The sequence below is a fragment of the Pipistrellus kuhlii genome, unplaced genomic scaffold (genome assembly GCF_014108245.1).
Source record: "Pipistrellus kuhlii isolate mPipKuh1 unplaced genomic scaffold, mPipKuh1.p scaffold_m20_p_10, whole genome shotgun sequence".
Taxonomy (NCBI): Eukaryota; Metazoa; Chordata; class Mammalia; order Chiroptera; family Vespertilionidae; genus Pipistrellus; species Pipistrellus kuhlii.
In genome coordinates, this window is record NW_023425405.1 from 7,381,399 (window position 1) to 7,404,501 (window position 23,103).

The 23,103-nt window shown below is 38.3% G+C and overlaps 1 protein-coding gene across 22 annotated transcripts in view; it reads right to left on the reverse strand.

The window, feature by feature from the left end:
- The window catches only part of CADPS2 (calcium dependent secretion activator 2), a 423,223-nt gene that overhangs the window by 256,766 nt on the left and 143,354 nt on the right, over positions 1-23,103 (reverse strand). For all 22 annotated transcript variants that reach the window (XM_045576387.1, XM_036425542.2, XM_036425472.2 and 19 more), the window contains exons 4-6: positions 15,050-15,130; positions 11,360-11,596; positions 6,282-6,403 (exon numbers count right to left, since the gene is read on the reverse strand). In XM_045576387.1, coding sequence (XP_045432343.1) covers positions 6,282-6,403; positions 11,360-11,596; positions 15,050-15,130 — 440 coding nt within the window. The remainder of the gene's footprint in view (positions 1-6,281; positions 6,404-11,359; positions 11,597-15,049; positions 15,131-23,103) is intronic.

The window sequence follows — 23,103 nt, forward strand, 5'->3', positions numbered from 1 at the left end:
AGAAATAAATATTCATTGTTCAATCACTATAGTCTATGTCATTTTTACTGTAGCAGCCAGAACTGAGAAGTGTGCTGCTGCTGTAACAAACACCTAAAACTGTGGAAGTGGCTTTGGAACTGGGTTGTGCATAGGCTGGAAGAATTTTGAGGTGCTTGCCAAAAAAAAAAAAGCCAATATTGCAATAAAGAGAATTTCACAGACAATTCTGGTGAAGGCTGAGGCGGGGAAAAAGCTCTGAGAAACCTCTCCTCTTCTTACAGAAAATGTAAATAAATCATGTATAGAATGTTAGCAGAAATATGAACAGTAAAGTCATTTTGATGAGGTCTCTCTCAGACAGAAAGGAGAAACCTGTTACTGAAAATGGGAAGAAAAGTGATTCTTGGTATCAACTGGTAAAAATCCTTGCTGTGCTCTGTTTAGGCTCAGTGAGACAAAATAGCTCCCAAATAAGACTGATAAAAATCTAAGACGTGAGTGAGGGGTATTTCAGCTAAACCCTGGAAAACAAGAGGCTTAAAGCTGGCTGGAGAGCCGCATTACAAACGTATATGGTGTGTGAGGTGCTCTTATTGGAAATTAGTTTACTTTCCTGTCTTTAAAAACCTAGGGGAATTTGGTGATTGACTAGAAGATTGCAGATTGAAGGCTTTTGGTTGTGTGTCATCTACAATGACTTGTTACATAAGATTAAAGTAATAACATAAAGGAATGATGTGCTCTAGATGGCTTGAGAAAGGTAGATCATAAAATGAAAAAAAAAAATATTTGCAGAATTGTATTTGTGTTCTAGTGTTTTGTGAAAGGCTGCACTTGCCAGCACGAAACTGGAGATTTAGCTGAGGAAATTCCTATGCTAAATGTTGAAGGAGTGGCTTGATTCTTCCTGAGTGCTGATAGTAAATTGCAAGAAGTGAGACATTAAAGACAGAACTGTTAAGCAAAAGAATTCATATTAGAAAAAATTTGAAGATTCTTAGCCTGTCCACATCACAAAAATCTAGAAAATGTGTTCCGAAAAGAACAGTTAGGGTGTAGCAAGCCAACCATTTGCTAAGATTATATGAGTATGAGCCTCAGACCAAATCAACCATCCCAGTGGGAAGTGAAGAAAATAGAAGAATTGAAAGAAGACTGTTAAACCGCTTGGAATCTACAAGACTGCACCAGAGATTCAGCTGTGAACATAATTTATTATTCAATACAGGCGAAGAATGACCCTGAAAGTGATCCATACACCTTAGAAGCTGCAGTCCCAGCCCAGGCCCACAGCACATGGGGCTAGGGCTGTCTGTACCATGGCTTCAAAGGGAAAGAGCTCTGTCCGACAAAGCCAGGAGTTTGGGATAACACCTTGGCTCCAACAAGCCAGAGGGCAGCTCCTCAGAGCTGCAGGGGTACAGCTCTCATCTGACAAAGCTACCACCAACAGAGTCACATGAGTGGGAAAACCACTTTAATAAGTCTGAAAGGCAAAGCATGAAGCCAGAGAGAATTATTCTTGGCTTTTGGTTAAGATAGTGGTATAAGTAAATTCGTTATATCTATGTATATATTTATTCAATCTATATCTAATCTCTGTATGTCCATTTCTATAGCTATCTATCTATATTTTTAAATTTATCTTTAATGTTAAAAGTTATTATACAGATGCACCCTTTTCCCCCAATGATCTCGTCTAGCCCTCCCCTGCCCAAGCCTTCATCACACTGTTGTCTGTGTCAGTGGGTTAAGCATATATCCATACAAGTTCTTTGGTTAATCTCTTCCCACCCACCTACCCTCACCTTCCCTCTGAGATTTATTGGTATATTCTGAAATAAAAAATTAAGAATATACAACTCATATAAAAACTGCTGTTTGAATTTTTAAAACATGCTAAGGCAATTTTCCTATGTCTGCGATCAAACCTTTGGAGATTAACCACTGAGTTCTGCTTCTGCAAGATAGGGCCACATTCCAATGTCCAGCAGGATGTGACTGAAATGACCCTACGGCTGACCCCAGTTTTTAGAATATAATCTTTAGGATTTAGAATTTAGAACAAAGGAAAATTCCTGCGGTTTGAACTGTTGCAGAGTTCCCCAGTGGTCCGACGGTGCAGGGGGAGAATTTGGAGAGACTTGCTTTGTTCATCACTTGATGGGCTTAGGGAGGATGAATTCAAATTCTAAGCCAGGTTACAGGCAAAACTTCTTTTTTTTTATTAAAGAGCCAGCCCTATGTGCACTTAGTGGTTATCTCGATGCTGGCCTTGAAAAATAATGCTGTTCTATCCAATTAAAAAAAAGTGCACCTGGCATGGTATTGAGATTATGGGCATATCTAGTCTCTGGCCTGCAAGGTCAGACAGCTAAGTTTATCTTCATCATTCTTCAAACAGGCTAAAGCAAACTAGAAAGCAACATTTTATCTAGGAAGAACAGCAGAAAATTCCAAACAACAGTTGGTTACAGAACGGGGGATTTCCTTCTCAGAACCTTTAAAAATAACTACCTGCCCCTAAAGCGGCGCAGTCGTTTGGAGTCCGCCTGCGTGCGGTGCTCTTGCAGCTGCCCTGGCCAGATATTTCAATAAATTCTTGCCTGCTTTTTTTTTTTTTTAATAAATCATCAGCCTCTGGTGGTCTTATTTTGAACCCAGGGTTCTACCCCACAACATATTCCATGTTTTAATGTCTCTGGATCTATTTTGTTCATCAGTTTATGTTATTCTTTAGATTCTACATATGAACAAGATCCTATGATACTTGTCTTTCTCTGACTGGCTTATTTCACTTAGCATAATATTCTCCAGGTCCCTCCATGCTGTCTCAAAGGGTAAGAGGTTCTTCTTTTTAACAGCTGCACTGTATTCCATGGTGTAAATGTACCACAGTTTTTTTTATCCACTCGTCTACTGATGGGCTGGCTATCTATATTTTTAATTCAAATAATAAGTACTCATGAGAATGTGAAGAAATTTGACTCTCATATATATAATCCTGGTGGGAAAATAAGGTATAGTCATTAGGAAAAGCATTTTGGTGGATACTTAAAACAAACAAGAAACTAGAAACACCAATCAGAAAGGATATATGCACCCATATGTTCATAGCAGCACAATTTACCATAGCTAAGATTTGGATACAGCCTATATGAAATAAGCCAGTCAGAGAAAGATAAATATCACATGATCTCACTCATCTTTGGAATATAATGAACAATATAAACTGATGAACAAAAACAGATCCAGAGACAGAGAACCATTGATCAGATTGTCAACCCTAAGAGGGAAGGTAGCGAAGGGTGGGGGTAAGGGGGAGAAATCTACCAAAGGACTTATATGCATGCATATAAGCCTAACCAATGGACACAGACACCAGAGGGGTAAGGGCATGAGTGGGGAGGGTTTTGGGGCAATGGTGTGATAAGGACACATATGTGATACTCAATCAATAAAACATAATAAAGAAAACCTCCTCCAAAATAAATAAATATAGAATTATATATGATTCAGAAATTCTACTGCTAGCTTTACACCAAAAAGAATTAAAAACAAGTACTAAAACAGGTATTTGTACACCCAGTTTAATTTGCAGCATTATTCACACTAGTCAAAAGATGGAAACTATCCAAGTATCATTAGCCTAGACCAGAGATTTTCAGCAGGTGTGCGGAAAGAATTTTTAAACCATGCGATGCCTGACTAGTCAGGGGCACTGACCTCTTTTCCCTTAGACGATCAAAGTAAAAAAACGACACCAGCCAAATACAGTAGCCATCTCGTGTGAATGAATCAAAATTATCCCTATTTTTTGTCAGATTGGCAAAAAATATATGTTTTGGTGTGCTGTGAAATTTTAGTAATTAGCTTGTGTGTGCATGAGATGAAAAAGGTTGAAAATTGCTGGCCTAGATGCATGGATCAACAAAACGTGGTATGCAGATATAATGCAATGTTATTCAGCCATGAAAAGAAATGAACTCCTTACATAGTCTTCCAGATGGATACACCTTGGAAACATTATACTAAGTGAAAGAGGCCAATCACAGAAAGACCACATATTATATGACTCTGTTTATGTGAAAATGTCCAGAATAGGCAAATCTATAAAAACAGAAAGTCAATTAATATTTGCTTAGGGCTGGGGTGATTGGAGGTTGATAAGTAAAGAGTACAGAGTTTCTTTTTAAGGTGGCAAATATATTTTAAAATGGGCTGTGGTTGCACTGCTCTGTGAATAGCTAATATACACTGTAATACTAAAACAGCCAACCTTTAAAACAAACATACCCCACACCTCTCCTGACTGCATGTACTCTCTCTCACAGCCTCCTCTGGGGAGGTGTTCACCTCTTAACGAATTGTTGATCCTCATTCCTTTCACTTCACTGTCACACTGTAAATCAACTCTATATGGGGAAGCAAACAGCACACTGTTAAATATTTACTATGGATAACCTTAAAAGGAAGTTCAAGCAGTTGAATTAACAAATTATGAGTGTGCCAACAAGCCCTAGGATATAGAAGCACACAGAACAAGACCCCTTTTCTCAAGTGAAAACAATGCAAAACAAACAGCTAGGATACACATGTGTGTAAACATTTAAAAGTGATGAGCCAGAAAATACTGCTTCCTGTTGGATTAATTGGAGGGAAGGGCTGTTCTTAGGAAGTGGCGTGTAAATTAGGATTCTCGCTACCAAGGCTCCAGCCAGAAAAGGTAAAAGGAAAGGCTACTCCAGCAAGAGGGGAAAACAGGCACCATGATGAAAACAGGTGGATACATGTGAGGAACTGCATGAAGTCCAGGGTGGCTGAATAATAGTGGACCAGGGAAGAAGGGGACAAGGTGAGGCCCCAGAGCTAATGAGACTGGTCAGGGGCAGACTTGTAGGGGTGTGGAAGGCCAGATGAGAAGTTTCAATTCCTTCTGCTCAATCCCTTAAGATCCTGTGCACATCTCTCCTGTTCCATTTAGCCCTCTGTATCCACCCCTATCTAGCTGCACCTCAGAAGACAACATACTAAGAAGATGAAAGAAGGAATGGTAGAGAAGATGACATAGGAAGGGCTATCCAGGCTGCAGAAGTCCCCCATGAGACGCGAAGAGGATTTAGACTGTGCCTGTTCTAAAGAAATTGAGTTTCTTGTTCGCCTTCCTCTTCGGGGTATAACCAGTGTCTACCCAGAACCTCAACAGAACAAACAGGCCACATATACCGAGTCTGTAATAAGGTAAAAAGCCTAAATCCTGCAAGAAAATTTGAATAAAGTTTAAGTGGAAGAAAGAGAAGTTATTTCTAAAGTTAGTTAGCGTACAAATGAAGGCCTGGCAAGTTTCATTTGAATTCCTCAGGCCAGTCTCATTATTTCTATAAAGTTTCCCATATTGAAATCAGCTAAACTGAACATCTTCCAAACTTAATTAAAATCAACCCCAGAATTTGAAACATAAAACAGCCAGCAAAGAACAGCTTTTTCCTCTCTAATTACTGCACAGTAGTTACTAACAGATTCTCTAACTCAACGCCTACCCCTAAAGTTTCCCAAGTCCTTGTGCACAATCGTGGTAGCTCCCTCACCTTCACCACAGAGCTCTTATATTATACACAGAAATAAAAGTGTTATCTTATATTATGGCAGAATGACCAGTTGCTATGATGCACACTGACCACCAGGGGGCAGGTGCTCAATGCAAGAGCTGCCCCCTGGTGATCAGTATGCTCCCACAGGGGGAGCTTCGCCCAGCCAGAAGCCCTGAGCAGAGATCACAGCTGGTGAGCACAGCAGTGGTGGAGGGAGCCTCTCGGCAGGGCTAAGAAAGTCCAAATGCCCACAGGGAGTGGGCCCAAGCCGTCAGTCAGACATCCCCCAAGGGCTCCCAGACTGTGAGTGGGCACAGGTAGGTCTGAGGGACGCCCCTACCCCTGAGTGCAAGAATTTTGTGCATCGGGCCTCTAGTTGGATTACAATTCCAATAACTGAAACAGGATGAAGTACTCTCTTTGAAATAACATAATGACAGCATATGCTATCTTAATCAATGACATTTATTTCCTACCATACCTTCACATTTGCATGTTCGATTTTCTGTTCTAACTATTATACAGGGGACTCTGCTACAGTTCTAACTGTAACATTATTATCCAGAAAGGCACACACTGATTCTAATACAGTTGAGACAAAGCAAGCCAAGTAACCATTTCAGGGTGTCAAACTATACAATTGTGCAAATACATAAAGCCTGTTTCTCTGGGAGGAAAACAAAAGCACATTGTTTTCAGCTGGCTTACTGTGGCCTTGAGGCTTCTGCCTGGTCTGTCTGCAGCTTCTCTCCTCCTTCCACCTCCATTGTGCAGTAAACAATGCGATTGGGAGCCACTGACTTCAAACCTTGCACTTCCATTATGACAATCTAAAGGAAAGAAAAATGTTAAATGACATGTCAAGTTGACAACATTTAGCAATTGAGAGAGACCCTGACATAAACAACTGGATGAATCAATTGAAAAAAAATTATCTCGTAATATAAATGGAATTTTGTCTTCCCAAGAATCCCTCTATTTACTGTCCCTCTATTCATGTTAGGGAGGGTAAAACATCATGCAGAGCATTTGAAGAGGTATATCCTGACAACAATTAAAGTAATAAGGTTAAGTCCCTAAATATAACCCCCAGTGAATCAAGTGAGATTTAAACTCAGATCCTTAAACAATTACAGCAACTCTTTATACAGTAAAGCAACATTACAAATGAAAAGTCAGTGCATTTGCTAAAAGGAGCATGTACTGAGTTTCACAGAAAGTGTTACAACATACATTACTGGCAGACACTGTCACCATCAGACCAACTCACTAATGTCAATTATGTGACAACATCAGAGATTTTCTGTACACACTCATTTCAGATGACATTATGAAAGAAAATGAAACTATTTAATTTTAACTATTACTACGGCCATACCACCCTGAACGCGCCCGATCTCGTCTAATTTTAACTATTATACAAGGTATTTATAATTTTGTGCATTGGGCCTCTAGTTGGATTACAATTCCAGTAATTGAAACAGGATGAAGTACTCTCTTTAAAATAACATGACAGCATATGCTATCATTTATAAAAGAATTTTCTTTATGGCCATTTCATAACATTATCAAAATAATGAAAAATATAATGCCACTAACCATCTTAATACCAACTTGCAAAGAAAAATGTAGTTTTCCACCCATTAAAAGCATACACGAGTTTAATGCAGTGCACTGGGGAAGGGTGCAGACACTGGTACTACATTATGGAACTGTAATTCCTGAGGGAAAGGGAAACCGTTTTTCACGTATACTTTCTATCTATAATAATAAAAAGGTAATATGCTAATTAGACCAGATGTCCTCTGGATGTCATTCCAGACGTCATTCCGACATCATTCCGGACTTCCTTCCTCTCCGAGACCAGGGTGGCCCAAGGGAAGCCAGCCCGGTCCCAATGCCTGCCGGCAGCTGGAGGGAAGCAGCCTGGGGAAGGTGCAGAGGGAAGCCAATGCTGGCAGCCAGGGGAAGGAAGGCCTACTCTTGCATGAATTTTCGTGCAGAGGGTCTCTGGTATTTTCATAAAAGGCTGCCAATCTTAAAAGATTCTTGCTGGATGTACACACAAAATATGATGATTTGACACATTTTTACCCATCAAACTTGAATGATGAAGTTCCCTAAATTCCCAAATTTTAATTTATAAAATATACTCAATGGCATTTTCATGTATGCACATTCATTTCTGTACTGATCTCATGCTGTATTTCTATACACAAGATTCATAACATTAATGCTATCCAGCTACCAAAATCTTCACCAAAACACCCTCTTTATCACTTATTCGATCACTCAATACTTGATTATAGTCATAATACTTTTCACCGATTGTGAAATGAACTTTAAGACCAAGCTCTCAAAGAAACAAACTATCTTAAAATAACTGTTTTTCCTTTCAGCTCTGCTATAACAGAAGTGTCATGTTTATAAATACAAATGCATATTGCTTTGTTTGTTTTTTTCCATAAAAATATATGGGAAACCGTTCACAGAAAAATAAAGATAAAATCCAGGAGCACTTTCCTTCCTCCACGAAGCTTTTTGTCATTTTTTTCACACTGAAATGCATCACAACATATGAATAAAAATAAGCACTTAAAACAGACGAGGAGAATTAATAGAGAATAGCTATTATCTTTCATAGCTGCTCTAATATTCAAGGAAGTTGGGGTAGAATACTAAATTCTGTGTCAGAAAAGTAAGCAAAAAAATCCTGTATTTTTAATAATCAAATTTACTACATTAGTAATACTGAAACTCATTAGAACCCAACTAAAATAACCAGAAGCTGAGACCAATGAAATTTATAACCATATCGATGAATTTACCACCATGACTATAAAGACTTCTTAATTCAATGATAACGATCTGGATAGATACTTAAAATGTGTGAAATAGGAGAACTGTATACCACAAGAGAAATCTAGAAATCTTGACAGCCTTCGTTCGCGGTTGGGCATGGGACTGTTTGCATGGCTGTTAAATTTACTACATTAGTGATGCGTTTAACAGCCGGAGTGCACGAGAGAAGGAAGGAAGGAAGCATGTGCTCGACACTGTTTCTGTCACCTCTGTTACAACTTGCTGTAAACAGGCGCTCCTAAAACATCCAACATGTGAAACCGCATCCGCCCTCAACACAATACTCCCATCTGTGCAGGGGAGGGTTTAGCCTGCAGAACTGCCACTTCCAAAGGATGTAACTTCTGTTATGAATCCGTACACATAAATAAAACAACACAATTCTACAGATATGACTGCCAAAAGGATGGGAAGAAAAAAAAGCCACACACAGCCAGTCTGAGTCATTAATGATAAAGAAGACAGCCACAGATTAATTCTATGGACCACTAAATTAACCTAATGTAGGTAACTGTCTCGAACCAATTCCCCGCGACACCTGATAATGGAGCTACAGAAAATAAAACTGTTCGGTTTCATCTTCTCTCCCTGATCTCTCTGTGACCCATTTAATAAGGATGAAATAGATCAAGTTATCCTAGAGGCAAAAGGAAGGGAGGCATACAAAAACATGGAACTAGGAAGCACCCTTCTAAGGAACATGTGGCCGAAGTGTTACAGGGACTCAGACACATGTAGGTTGTGGAAAATGAAGTAACTCCAGATACAGAGGAAGTCAGGTCTGCCAGCCTAACCCAAAGGAAACGCTCTGTGTGAACACCAACTATGTCCACACCATGACCCAGTTCCCCTTATAACTTCAGAGGTGAACATTTGCTTTCCTGGCTTTAATTATATGTAGTTTTAACATACCATCCTATGGCTTCCTGTTTTGTGGGTTAGTGCCGTGGTCGGCAAACAGAGGCTTTCGAGCCACATGTGACTCTTTGCCCTTTGAGTGTGGCTCTTCCACGAAATACCACGATCTGGGCGAGTCTATTTTGAAGAAGTGGTGTTAGAAGAAGTTTAAGTTTAAAAAATTTGGCTCTCAAAAGAAATTTCAATCGTTGTACTGTTGGTATTTAGCTATGTTGACTAATGAGTTTACCGACCACTAGGTTAGCATGTCTCTTGCTTTATTCTCTCTGAAGGCTTCGTGGATGGCTAATTGATGCTTTTTGGTACCACCAAAGCCCCTCATTAAATAATATTTATCAAGTGGAGTGTGTGCTAGGCACTGTTGTAGGCTCTTGCTATATACTTCAACAAACAAAAAAGAAAAACGACCAAAAATATCTTACCTTCCTGCAACTTGCATTCTAAGTAGAAAAAGTCAGGATATGAAAACACTTAACAAATGTCTAAATATGTCAAATGATAAGAGTTGTGGCAAAAATTAAGGTAGGTAGGGGAACAAGGTGTGGTGGGAGGAAAGAGGAGTGGGCAGCAAATGGAAATAAAATTGGAAAAGTTTTTCAAATCGGCACTTATTCCTTAGACTCAGACTTCAGTGCTTAAACGCCTTTCTCCACTGGACCAACTCCGAGCCTGAGTGATGTGTGAGGCCCTTGGCCTGGGTGAACTGCTGCCTTTCGGAGTTTCTTGGGCGAGATCTGGGGTCTGAGGAGGAGGCCTGGAGAATGGGCTGGGATAATTACTTAGGTTAGAGAGGCCTGAGTCTCAGGGAGTCCTACAGACAAGTGCTGTGTAGTCTGCTCTTCATGAGGTTTGTTTATTACCAGACATGTGACTTCTACTTAAAATACTGTGGGCACCAGGGAATAGATCTGTACTGTGCTTTGGTAGGAAAATATCTGCCTCCTATAGACAGAGCAATAAAGAATACAAAAATAATTTTATAGCCCTCACTAGTTTGGCTCACTAGAGTGACAGCCTGTGAACTGAAGGGTCCCAGGTTCGATCCCCATCAGGGGCAAGTGCCCAGGTTGTGGGCTTGGTCCCTAGTGGAGGACTTGCAGGAAGCAGCTGGTTAATGATTCTCTCTCAGCATTGATATTTCTATCTCTCTTCCTCGCCCTTCCTCTCTGAAATTGATAAAAATAAATTAAAAATAATAATTTTATGAATATGCAAGCTTCTTATACCACGCAGAATTAAGTTTTAACTTGTATTCTCTCAGGCTATTTTATTGTTGACTGAACAGACCCCATTTAATAAAATGGCAATAAAGTTCAGAATAATAATTCTTAGTTTCACTTAAGCACTAACTCACAGCATCTGAGATTTTTAAACAGAGAAGTTGTTTTGAACTGTTTTCAGTTCAGAGTGCTTATAGAAGTAATAGTAGATTTAGCCATTATAAAAATAATTTTTTTCACACCATTATTTTTATCATTAATGAATTTAAATATCAAACTTGTAGAAAAAGTTATGCTGTCATTAACTACAAAAGCCTATAAAAGTGGGGGGGAAAGGGTGTTGGCACTTTGCATTATAGTCAGTAGGAAACCTCAGGCAGGAGTAAGAAGGAAATCCTCTATGTAGTTTCAAAGTAAACAACCTTAGGTGAAGAGGCTAAAAAGACTGAGAGGAAACCTAACACACAGCAAAGCCACTTCCAAGCCATGAGGTAACCCCAGACCTTGTCTTGCGTCAGAAGGGAACATCTTACTCCTACTCAGAAACCAAATTTAATCCATTAACCAACAAAAATCATTAGCCTGGAAGTTAAGAAAGTGAGAGCCAGCTCTTTTTCCCAAGCTTAAGTTTATCTTAGAGATGTAGAAGTGGAGGAAAAAATAGAGATCTGATTTATTCAATATATACCATACTGTTTACATTTGAAAGGTTACCACAAAGGTCAGCAAGAACTACCTGCAGCCCCATGACGCGGTCAGAGGCGAGCAGGAGATACGGCCACCTACCTCCAAGGTGAACGACAGCACCACGTCGGACTTGGACAGCTGAATCTCACTCTCGTCGCCGATGTCCAGAAACGCAGAATTCTGGGAGCGTTTTAGCTTCTGTAGTTTAAATTCTGGACCACCTTTCGAAACCGGAAGACTTTCCAAATTGGCCATTAGCAAATTCACCGAGGATCGCAGCTCTTCTATATACATATTCTCCATTTCTTTGGTTACGAATTTGGGGAATTTTCTTTCCTTGAGAAGAATTTTTTAAAATAACAATGTTACACAACTCATATTTCCAGTTTATCATAAAACACATTTGGCATATATTTATTCTTAGAAATTGCAATACCAGACATAATGCATCTTTAGTCTGCAGGCTTTAAAAGCCTTAGGCTCTGGCAAATTTGATTATATCTAAAGGTATGTGATATAGCCTTCTAAGGATCTTTATGGTACAAAATGAACAACAGTAATATACATTTCCACGTTAACTATATTTTTGATGAGGTATTTGCTTAAAGGATAAACAAACCCTGAAAATATGCATGTAAGAAGTTTTACTGTACAGATGAATCTTAATTAGCCACCGTGAGCTTGGAAATTCTCGGGGTATCTGGCCTGCGAGAACAATGTTCATTGTGCGCTGCTTTGCCTTTTAGGAAACACATTTTTTAACAATATCTTTCTTTCTTACCACACATGTGCACTGTTTAGAGAGTATGCTTTTTACAAATAAGCATTCAAAGGTAAAATAATAATAATAATAATAATAATAAAGTCATGAAGGACAGAATATTAAATTGCAATACAGTCATATTTCTAAAATTGCTTAATTTTCATGTTACAGAAATGTGTCAAAATCCCTTATGTCCATAAATTCAGATTTTTCGGAAAGCCTTAGAAAATATTAAGTTTACAGCAAAAAAAAAAAAAAAAAAAACAAACCCCACAAAAAACACAACACAATTTATGATAAAAGCTCAAAGTAAAAAAGCAGCAATATCCAATTAAAGATTCTGTTTTCTGAACTACATGAACATTACCATTCAATCCTGCTACCGCTGCAATCAGTTTGTTTCTTCCACTCACCTAAAAGCACATTCCAACCGTTGATATTTCCATAAGATATCGAGAGATTGCCAAATTGTTCTTAGAGAAGAGCAAACACATGTATATTCCCACACACAGCAAATGAGGTTTCCTCACACTCTTAGCTCTGTCTTTAATCTCTGATAACCTGACCCTTAGCTCTTCTCTTAAAGGTAGCGGGTATAGAGCTTTAGAATGTCAAGTGCAGTGTAACATAACAATCACTGTACACAACTGGCTGGGATGAGAGCAAAGCGGACATCTTTCAGACAATCGCCTAAAATTCCAGAAAACCAATGCCTTTACTATTGTTTCCTTTGGCATCTCAAGACATAACCTAAGATCTGCCCCCCAGTTTGACTGGGGGCTCATCAGCCTGCAGCAGCAGCCTGCACCAATTCCTTCTCACGATGGGAAGAACATCTGGCGTCACTTCTCCAATCAGTCCCAGACTCCCAGGCCACCTGTTCTGCTTTCCCCCCACATAAATTTCACATGTTTCTCTTAAAATACTTTGCATATAATCAATATTATACTGCATATTATCACAGAATGATTAAAATTCTACATGCATAATTAACTTCCCCAAGGAAGATTAAGTATCCTTTTAACATTCCTCTTTAGTTTTAAGCAACATTCCAAAATAGTAAGTTTTCCTCCACAGTAAAAAAATATAACTACACAGTTACAGAGTATCTTGATTACCTTTGGAAAAATATAATGCTTTGGGACGGCTTTTCAGTACACACACCAGACAATTTGCATATTAGCCTTTTATTATATAGGATATACACTGAGTGAACAGATTATTATGCGTTCAGAGATCATAGTAATCTGGCCACTCAGTATGTGTTTGTGAGTGTATATGTGTGCATTATGTCTATATGTCTATTATGCATATATTTGTCCAGAGATGATAAGAGATCATATATCTATATTGGTTCTGTTTCTCTGGAGAACCCTGATTAATTCTGGGAGCAAAAGCATGTGAATGTCAGGAGGAAACCACTGCAGGAAGGGAAAATGAATGCCCTTCCAACCGGCTGTCAATTTAGGTTAGAGTTTCAAGGAAAGTGTTTTTCTCACTAAAGCTTCCAAAGGCCTGAAGCTTATTGATTTCCATCCTATGATGCCCATATTCCAATCTCTAGATTACGTGGTGCCTCTCTGGAAATCCAGGGGATGGCAACATGGCAAACTGTGCTGCCAAACACTGCTCTTCTTGTGAATGTATTGTTTGAGCCCCAATTCACGTCATCCTGTGACCTCTCTCCTCTAGAGATTACTCCTTGCTCAGGAGTGGGCAAAAGTAGGTTACAGCTGGTTGTATGGAAAAAGACATGCAGGTCATGATTATTACAGTAAATAATAAATACACTCTGCTCTACTCACAGCTGTAAACATAACTTTTCCTGCCCTGTATATCTCCGACTTGGTTCTTAAAACATATTGTCATCTCTATTACCCATTTTCTTTTAAATTTTTTTTTATCTTTCTAATCACCTCCAATTTCTCAGCTGTTCTCTACTTTGTTATTTATAATAATAGTCATTTAGATAAACACAATAGTGGTATTCTTAAAACTTACATATTCATACATATTTTATTTGTAAAAGAAAAAATAGGATTATTAAACAAATCATTATAAGATGTGTCTTCTCAAATGTTAAAAATTTCAATATCTTGATTTGGGAGGTGGTTATACAGGGTGTATATACACACATAAAGCTGTAAACTAAAGATTTGTGCACTTTTCTATGTACATGTTACACCAATTTTCTTAATGAAGAAAAATCCCTAAGTAGAGAGGATTCTTCAGAGAGACAGAGAGGAGGAGAAGCTATCAAACATTCAGTGTTTTTGCTTAAGAGAAGGGAAAAGGGAGTGGGGGCGGACTTATTCTCAGAATAATCAACAGCATTATAACCTCAAGTCTATTGGCAGGGACTAAAATTTTTACATCACTAAAGTACATTAATGTAGCCATTTACTAAAGAATAATTTAGACAATGAAGTCCCAATCTCTCTAATGCATCTTCAAAATTGAAAAAGAAACTCATGGCTTTTGTTCGAAATCTTTTTTCTGTTCATAGAAACATTGATTGCACAAATAAAATAACTACAATATTGTACTGAATACACTCTGCCAGACTCCGTACTTGAAACTTCAAATGGTATTTTTCATCCACTCAATCATTCAGTCAAATATTGGTTGACTACTACTGTGTGCCAAACACTTGATGAACACTTTGAGTTATATTAATAGTACATAATTTCACAGGAGGGAGATTTTTCTCCCTGATTATGTTATGTTTAGTGCAATATTAAAATTCATGTAAATCTTGCAGTTTGAGAAATTCAGGCATTGTTTTAAGAATATATCTGCAAAAGTTATCATTGAATTTAAACATTTCACATATATGTTGGTTATGTAAAATAGAGATTATGTTCCATTTAGATCATATACATCCAGATATTAAGCTTAAGAAGTATGTGCATCAAGGAAAAAAATGATAAAATTATACTGGCTTTATCTATACAAAACTCTTTCAGCTCACAGAAGTCTTGGTAAAGAAAGAAATATTGTACAGTATGTTCAAGTTAATAATTTACCTTCGCCATCTTCTCTGCCAACTGCAACCGGCCATCAAGTTCCCTCCTGATTTGGGCTGCTTGTTCATCTGCATTATCCAACTTAAAAAAAAAAAAAAAAACAATAAAGAAATTATACTATGTGATTGCTTAATTACAGTGGCCTGCAGATTAAAGTAAACACTAAATGACTCAAACCTTTTAAAATAAATTTTCTCAGCTACCTATTGAAAAGAGAACAGTGAAGACTATTTAATTAGGATAGCAGTCCAATTAAATTTTTTGAGCGCTTGTTTTGGTTCACAATAAAAGTTAATAAATCTCTAAGGTTAATAGCTCAGTTTACCAAAACACCTAATTATAACAATTCTTCAATTAAACTATACACAACTCTAAACCAACAGGTCCTCATTTCCTTCAGGTTACGTTAAATTATCATGGAGTTCATTCAGCTCAACTTTCTGTCTCCATGAAGGTCAGTCCTAAATGGCTCCAGATAGATACATCTCATGTTTTGTTCTTTAGAATTCCCAGAATGCATTTCTGGACCTTGAGATACTGAGTCATATTTCATTTCTTTCTTTGTTCTTTAAAAAAAAAAAACACAAAAAAAAAACCAGTCCCTTCATTTTTATAGCAAGTCTGCATTAGTGCCAAACTATAAAAGTACTATTTGATTGAAATAATTTTCTACCATTCAAGTCTTTATATGTGCCTCATTCTAGTACCAACAAACTCACACTGCCAAGACAGCCTTCCATTCTTTCACAGGCTGGCAGCACATTAGAATTTCAGTCTTGTTCTAAATTGGACTGAAAGCAAGAAAAGCATGCGTTCATCACTTTTAAGATATCTGCCACTTACATGAAAAAATTACTTTCACTTCTCCACTGGAATAATCCTGAACTTTTTCTATAACTTCCTTTCACTTTCCTCATGATTCTTTTCCCCCCAATTATTCATTCAATCCTCCTGTATTGATCCATTATAAAACCTGTTAAACTGTCCTAAGAGTCAAGCGCAACATGGGAAGCACTGGAGGCTACAGATGTGAACCAGGTGGATGTTTCTCTGAACTCAATCCTTCCCCTCTTCCATTCCTATCATTAAGAGGCCTGCACCATACAATATGACCATGTCTTAGTAAAGATCCATCTAAAGATTGAATTAATACTGGGTACATTAAACACCCAGAAGCATGCAGATTAATTTGTCCATTTGCTAAAGACCTAAAAACTGACCATGTTACTTTTTGAAATTTGCCTTAACAAGAAAAAGATAAGTAGGAGTAAGCCAGGTCAACAGGATAGTGGTGTTGGAATGTAAATGGAAAGCAGAGAAAAGGGAAGATGTTCCAGTAAGAGGCACCGAGTCTGGAGTTGAGAGTAGACAATGGTTTGGGAAATGAAATACTTCGGGATTGGGGGGAGGGGGATTTGGGAGATGGGTCTGGAGAGAGAGGAAGGGCTACTTCATGAGCTAATCTTCAAGGCCAGGGAGTATGGAGTGGGTTCCTACATCAATGAGAAGTCATTAGAAGGTTCTACCTCTTTTGTAGAAACATATCATAAAAAATAAAAAGAAAAGAATTGCATGGAGCTAAATAGAGCTTTTTAACAGTGAAACACAGAGAGGGGGATCAAGCAAAGAAATAAAGTGATGCTTACATTCCACTCCCAAAAAGATTTTGAGCAGTAAAGGATATGATCAGACCTGAGCTTTGGAAAGGAGAAATCACTCTTTCTCCAGCACAAACAGGAAGTCTATTTGTTTATTTAAAAGAAGATCTGGGGTTACCATTCTAAATACATATATATATATATGTGTGTGTGTGTGTGTGTGTGTGTGTGTGTGCGCATTCCCAAGCTGATTTTAAAAATCAAATTCATTTTTAAAAGATTAAAAATAGCCAAGATTTTCGTAAACTAAATCCTTATTGCAAAGGAGTTTCTCTGTCATCTCAAAAACACACTTATAAATTGAACTTTATCATAGGTCTGTATGTATATGAGAAACATAGTATATATATATGGTCTTAAGGTATCCAGCGGAGGGGTCTCAGAATGTATCCCCTGTAGGTAAGGGGACTGCTGTAATATCGGGCCATGGAAATAGAATGCCTATATACCGTTGTTCAAACCTTGGTGTCGTCATTGAACTCTTTCCCTCACAGCCCACATCCTACCCAATCTAGTCAAGTAGAGTAAAAGCTAGAATCACATACTTGAGGCAGACCAAAGTTTAGGTACTGTGAGCCCTTGACCAAGACTTTAGTGTGGTGGAGCATTTCCCTAGCTACTGCAAGCACATCTCATTTTGCAAGTACAGTTGTGCATACTATCATGGTGAAAATACTGTTTTCTTTTTTAACCCTCCAGATAACTTGGTTTTGTATACCACTCCCCTCCCCAACCCCCAAAATCGAGAGAAGGAAGAAGAAAAGCCTGAATGGATGGCTTGTAGATGTGAGGCATTAGACTTTGCGATGGTGGTGACACACCTGCCTCTGGTGCCAGATTTGGGCTACGAGATAAAGAAAATGGGGATATGGAGTTTGTGGTAGGAGCCAGAGTCAAGTCCTCACTCCATGAAGACTTTACCTTAACTCCATTTTCTTTTACTTTAAATTTCTGATTTCAACAGTTTTATGTGATGACAGATTACCTGCCTCACAGATGGCCTTTCTTGACATGGGATAGTTTCCAAGTCTTTGAAAGAGGGTCATTCAACCCTGACAATAACAGATGCCCAAATGTATCTTTATTCTCCGCAATGCCTCTAGCACCTATGACATAGAGCCTTTTACAACTTATCAAAATATTTCACTGGTTTGACAAATAATGTAGTACAGAAGATAGAGCTGTATCTTCCTCCTGTTCATTACACAGATTACTGTTTCCACACTCAGACTTCTCTAAGCTAGGGAGTTTTTAATCTGGACCTTTGGGAGTCTATGAACCTTTTCAAGTTGTGGTGAAAATCTGGTAGAGATATGTGTTTTCCCCCTTGGGGAACTGTTTAAATTTCATAGCTTATCAAAGATTCTCAAAGGGGTGGTTAACTCGAAAGAGGCAGAGAACCATGTTCTAGGAGGAACTTCTGTATAGAAGCTTCTGTTTATTTGTTCTAAGAGAGTCTGCAATGGCTTTCAAACATAAACCATGGAAAACGGCCACCACAGATCTACACATCATCAACCCTACCCTTACAGAGATCTGTTAAATTCTTTAGAAAGGGACAGTAAGACATGGGCTCTTAACAATGTTGACTTGAATGGCCCTTGACTTCTCCATTAACTTTGATTTTTTTTTTCTCTCTGCTGCACAGCAAGCAGTATTGCAAAGTCTTCAGCAGCTACAAAAAGTGTTTCCTTCCAGAAGTTCACACTTTATACAGAAAACAGTACAAACTGTATGCAAAACAATATAATGGATACAAGACAGTTACTGGTCAAGTATTGCGGGGATCAGTGATGGGAGAGATGTTTTTCCTGGCTGATAGTAACAAGACTAATCTGTGAACACTGGGATATTAAAAATGGGAGTTTGAGGGATAGAGAAAACGCTGACATGATGCAACAGTCTATTACCGTAGGCTTGATTTACAAATCTCAAACCCTGGGCTGTCCATGCCCCACGCCTCTCGTGATCTTTTCTCAGAGAGGTCTCAGAGATGTCCAGCAAATATCTCTTTGCAGTCGTCCTGGGGAGGACCAAAAGCATGTTGGTGGCCAACTATCTGACAATTAAGAACATTTTATACACGCCACAAAAATAGCTTTACTAAGTGTAGCCCAACAGCTCCATTTTTATAACATGTGATATCATTCTTGTAGTGCTTTCAAAACTATAAATATCAAATACTTGGATAAATTAAATCTCACATTTTATACAACAAAAAAGATATTTTAAGAAGTGCTTTTCACACCCTGTTGAGCATCATTACCATTTCTGATTCATCCATTTTCTAGAATCAGGATATCTGTCTTATCACTAGACAGAGGGATTAATGGCTGTGTTTTTCCATACTGATGTCATTGTACATGCTAACCCCTAGTGTCAATGTGCCCTTCTTCCATCCATGAACAAAGTTAATTCAATTTTTCTCTGTGACCCCAATCTAATTATGGTGTAACGCTTCAGGCATATTATACTGTGTTATTCTTGTAATATTCAATTTTTATGCTTTAGTATTAAAAACACAAAGTAGGCTAGGATTTGCACTGTTATGGAAATTTAGTGTTTTCCCTAAGATAAATTCATATGCTGGTCCACTGTATTTAAATTATCTATATATCTGGGGAGTTACAAATAATCTATCATGAATAATGACCAACATGAACCTAACAGTGATTCAAAAAAACAACAACACACACACAAAAACACTGTACCCAACATTTTACCATATAATTTTCTAGTTGTCCAGTGATTGAGATTTATTTTGATAGTGACATATGTATGGGTTTTTCAACATAACCTGAAAACACTGACCTGAAGCTTTAAGTATTAGCAAATTATTTTATCAATACACATGTTAATTATCCACTATCACTAGAATCACAAATTATATATATCATAAAGACAAAGCCAACTCTACCCTACGGACTGATTATTATATTACTGTGGTTTCCTGTGCTAGCCCCCTCACTCTCTCAGCCCACAAGCACACACGTTGGTCTTAGTTTGTTCTACATGTCATGTCTGCAGCCATTTCTCAATACAATGTCATAAGAGCCTCTCTCCCGAGTTCCATATCTCTACCTCCAATTGAAGGCAAAGAATTTCCTTCAGGCACCCCAAAATAACCGCAAAGTAAAACTGAACTGATGTTCTTTTCTATCCACTCTTCAAACTGACTCCATTTCTACATGGTCTGACTACCCACAATCAGGCTAAAATCTCAGAAGAAGGAAGGAAGAGGGGAGGAGAAAAAAATGATAACAGGGAGTAAATGATGAAAACAAATAAATATGAAGGAGAGAGAAGATATCCAAACACCTTAAACCTAGTATTCAGGTCCTCCCATGTTTTTGCCAAGCCAACTTTCTAACCTCTTAGATAATTCCATTATTTATACAAATTAGCTTTTTCATTATTTACCAAATATGTTACACTTTCCGATCATTTTTGATTTTTCAGTTACAGTTGGCATACAATATTATATTAGTTTCAGGTGTACACCTCAGTGATTGGACATTATAAAACTTATTAAATGATCATCCCAAAAAAATCTCATACACATCTGATACCATACATAGTTATTAGAATATTTATTATATTTCCTATGTGCACTATACACCCTTATAACTATTCTGTTACAACCAATTTGTATTTCTTAATCCCTTTACCTTTTCCACCCATACCCCCCAAACCTCTCACATCCAGCAATTGTCAAAATTGTCTCTGTATCTATTAGTCTGTATCTGTTCTGCTGGTTCACTTATTTTGATTCTTTAAATTCAGTTGTTAATAGATATGTATTTATTACCATTTGATTGTTCATATTTTTATTTTTTCCCTTCTTATTAAAGAAGACCCTTTAACATTATATTTAATACTGCTTTGGTGGTGATGAACTCCTTTAGCTTTTTCTTGTCTGGGAAGCTCTTTATCTGACCTTTAATTTTAAATGATAGCTTTGCTGGGTAATCTTGGTTGGTAGGTCCTTGCTTTTTTATCACTTTGAATATGAATATTTCTTGCCAATCACTTCTGCTCTGCAAAGTTTATGTTGAATGTTTTCAAATTCTTGCTCACTCTCTTCTCTTCCTGACACCTCCATGATGTGAATATTGGTAGGCCTGAAGTTGTCCCAGAGGCTCCTTACACTGTCTTCATATTTTTTTTCCCTTTTTGCTGTTCAAATTGAGTGTTTTCCCCTTCCTGATATTCCAAATAACTGATTTGATTCTCAGCATCCTCTACTCTACCACTGATTCCCTATAAATTATTTATTTCAGTTAGTGTATCCTTCATTTCTGGCTGGTCCTTTTTATGTTGTTGATCAATAAGTTCCATGAGCATCCTTAAAACCATTGTTTTGAATTTTGTATCTGGTAGTTTCCTTCCATTTCATTTAGTTATTTTTCTGGAGATTTCTCCTTATCTTTCATTTGCAATATGTTTCTTTTTCTCCACATTTTGCCATCTTTTGTTTTTCTTTCTGTGTATTAGGTAGATCTACTATATCTCCCCGACTTGGTAGAGTGGCCTTATGTAGTAGGTGTCCTATAGGGCCCAGCAGTTCAGCTTCCCCAATCACCTGAGCTAAGCACTCCAGGTGTTTCCCTGTCTGGGCTCTGTGCACTATCCTGTTATAGTTGAGCCTTGATTGCTGATTGCATCACTGGGAGGGATTGACCTCCAGGCCAATAGGTTGTGAGGAGCAGTTGGAGCCACCCAGCACTAGCTACAGAGCAATCTGCAGATGGCTGCTACTTGCATTGGGCGTGGAGGTGCCCAGGCTGTGGACCAAGGAGAGCTACTATTAGTGCTGGGCTTGGGCCCACTTATAGGAGGTACAGGGCACCCTGAGGCCAGCTGCTGCTTGTTTGAGAGATTTTTAGGGAAGTCTGAAGCATGAGGCAAGAGAGGACAGTTATATAGAAAAGCCATTGGAAATGTCTTGAACTTGCCAGTCGAGTGGGGTGGAGTCTCAGGGAATCACCAGGGCAGGACAAACAGTGTGGACTAGGTTGATGGGAAACACAGATATGGTGACTGTTGGCTCTGTGGTGGGGAGGGCTCAGCAAAGGAGCAATGGTTTCTGCTACTATTTCTGTCTTGGAGGAAGCTGTCCCCCTCCAGCTCTTGCCTTGATGCCAGACAATTTAGTTCTTCCCTGTATGTCCCTGGTTCGTTTCAAGCTGCTGCTCCAATGCTGTAGCTCAGAGGGAGCGAGTCTGAGTAAGTCTATGCATGAACCCTTTAAGAATTGCCTGGGACTCCAGAAATCTCAGTATCACTCATCCACAAACCCTCCGGGTTTTTCCAGTCTGGAGATACGGGGACTTCTCTTCTCAGCACTGGAATCCTGGGCTGAAGGGTCTGGTGTGTGGCTGGGACCCCTCGCTCCTCATGGAGGGACCTGAGTAGCCAAGATATCCCTGATAAAAAACTGCCACATGTGGGTGTGGACCAACCTATTTTTGTGCCTCTGCCTCTCCTACCAGTCTCAATGTGGCTTCTTTCTAATTCCCTAGTTGGACTTTCATTCAGCCAGAGTTCAGACAGTTCTGAAGGATGGTTGTTCTGTAGTTTAGTTGTAATTTTTTTTAATGTAGTTTAGGGTGTAGGCAAAGGCCACTTTTAACTACATCACCATCTTGACCAGAAGCCTCCCAATCATATATTTTGCTTGTGTTTCTCCTGCCTGGGACTCTCTCTTCTTACATACCTTCATTGCCCAGATCAATCTCCAAATCTTCTGAGAAGACTACTTAACCAATCATGTAGTAACAAAGCACGTACTATCTGATAACATATCTTTCATAGTTGTCTTAATTGTTGAACTCTGATATTTAGGACTTTACCTCAAGCTGCAGTATATGCCCTCTATTAGCACACCCTACCCTAACAAAATCCATCTCAAATAGTGTGACTCATATAACTAGACTCAATTTTAATGCAAATACTAAGAATAATTCCTGTATTTAAAAGGTCCTTAGGGCCTAAAGAATTCCATGCTGACCCATCTTCCATGAGGCTATCTCCTCCAAAAATAAAACAAAAAACCTGTCCTCCCTTTTTCTAGATCACTGAGAATTAGCCAACAACTAAAACTTATTTTGTAATTTCATACAACAAAAAGAACATGAGGAAATGGAGTTATCCCTCTATTCAGAAGAGCACATTGCCTGTATGATGTTATGTATGAACCAGAGAGCATTCCGTCTGCTGGAGGAAAAGTTTTCAGAGAACTCCTTTATATCTACCTTCTAAATTATGTATAAAAACCAAACTCAGAAATAGCAGTTCTGCCATGGATTCTCATTGAGTCTTAAAAATGCATTTCCCAAACCACACTTTCTTTTGAATACTTAAAAGTAGGGAAAAGATAAATGAGTTAATTAGATA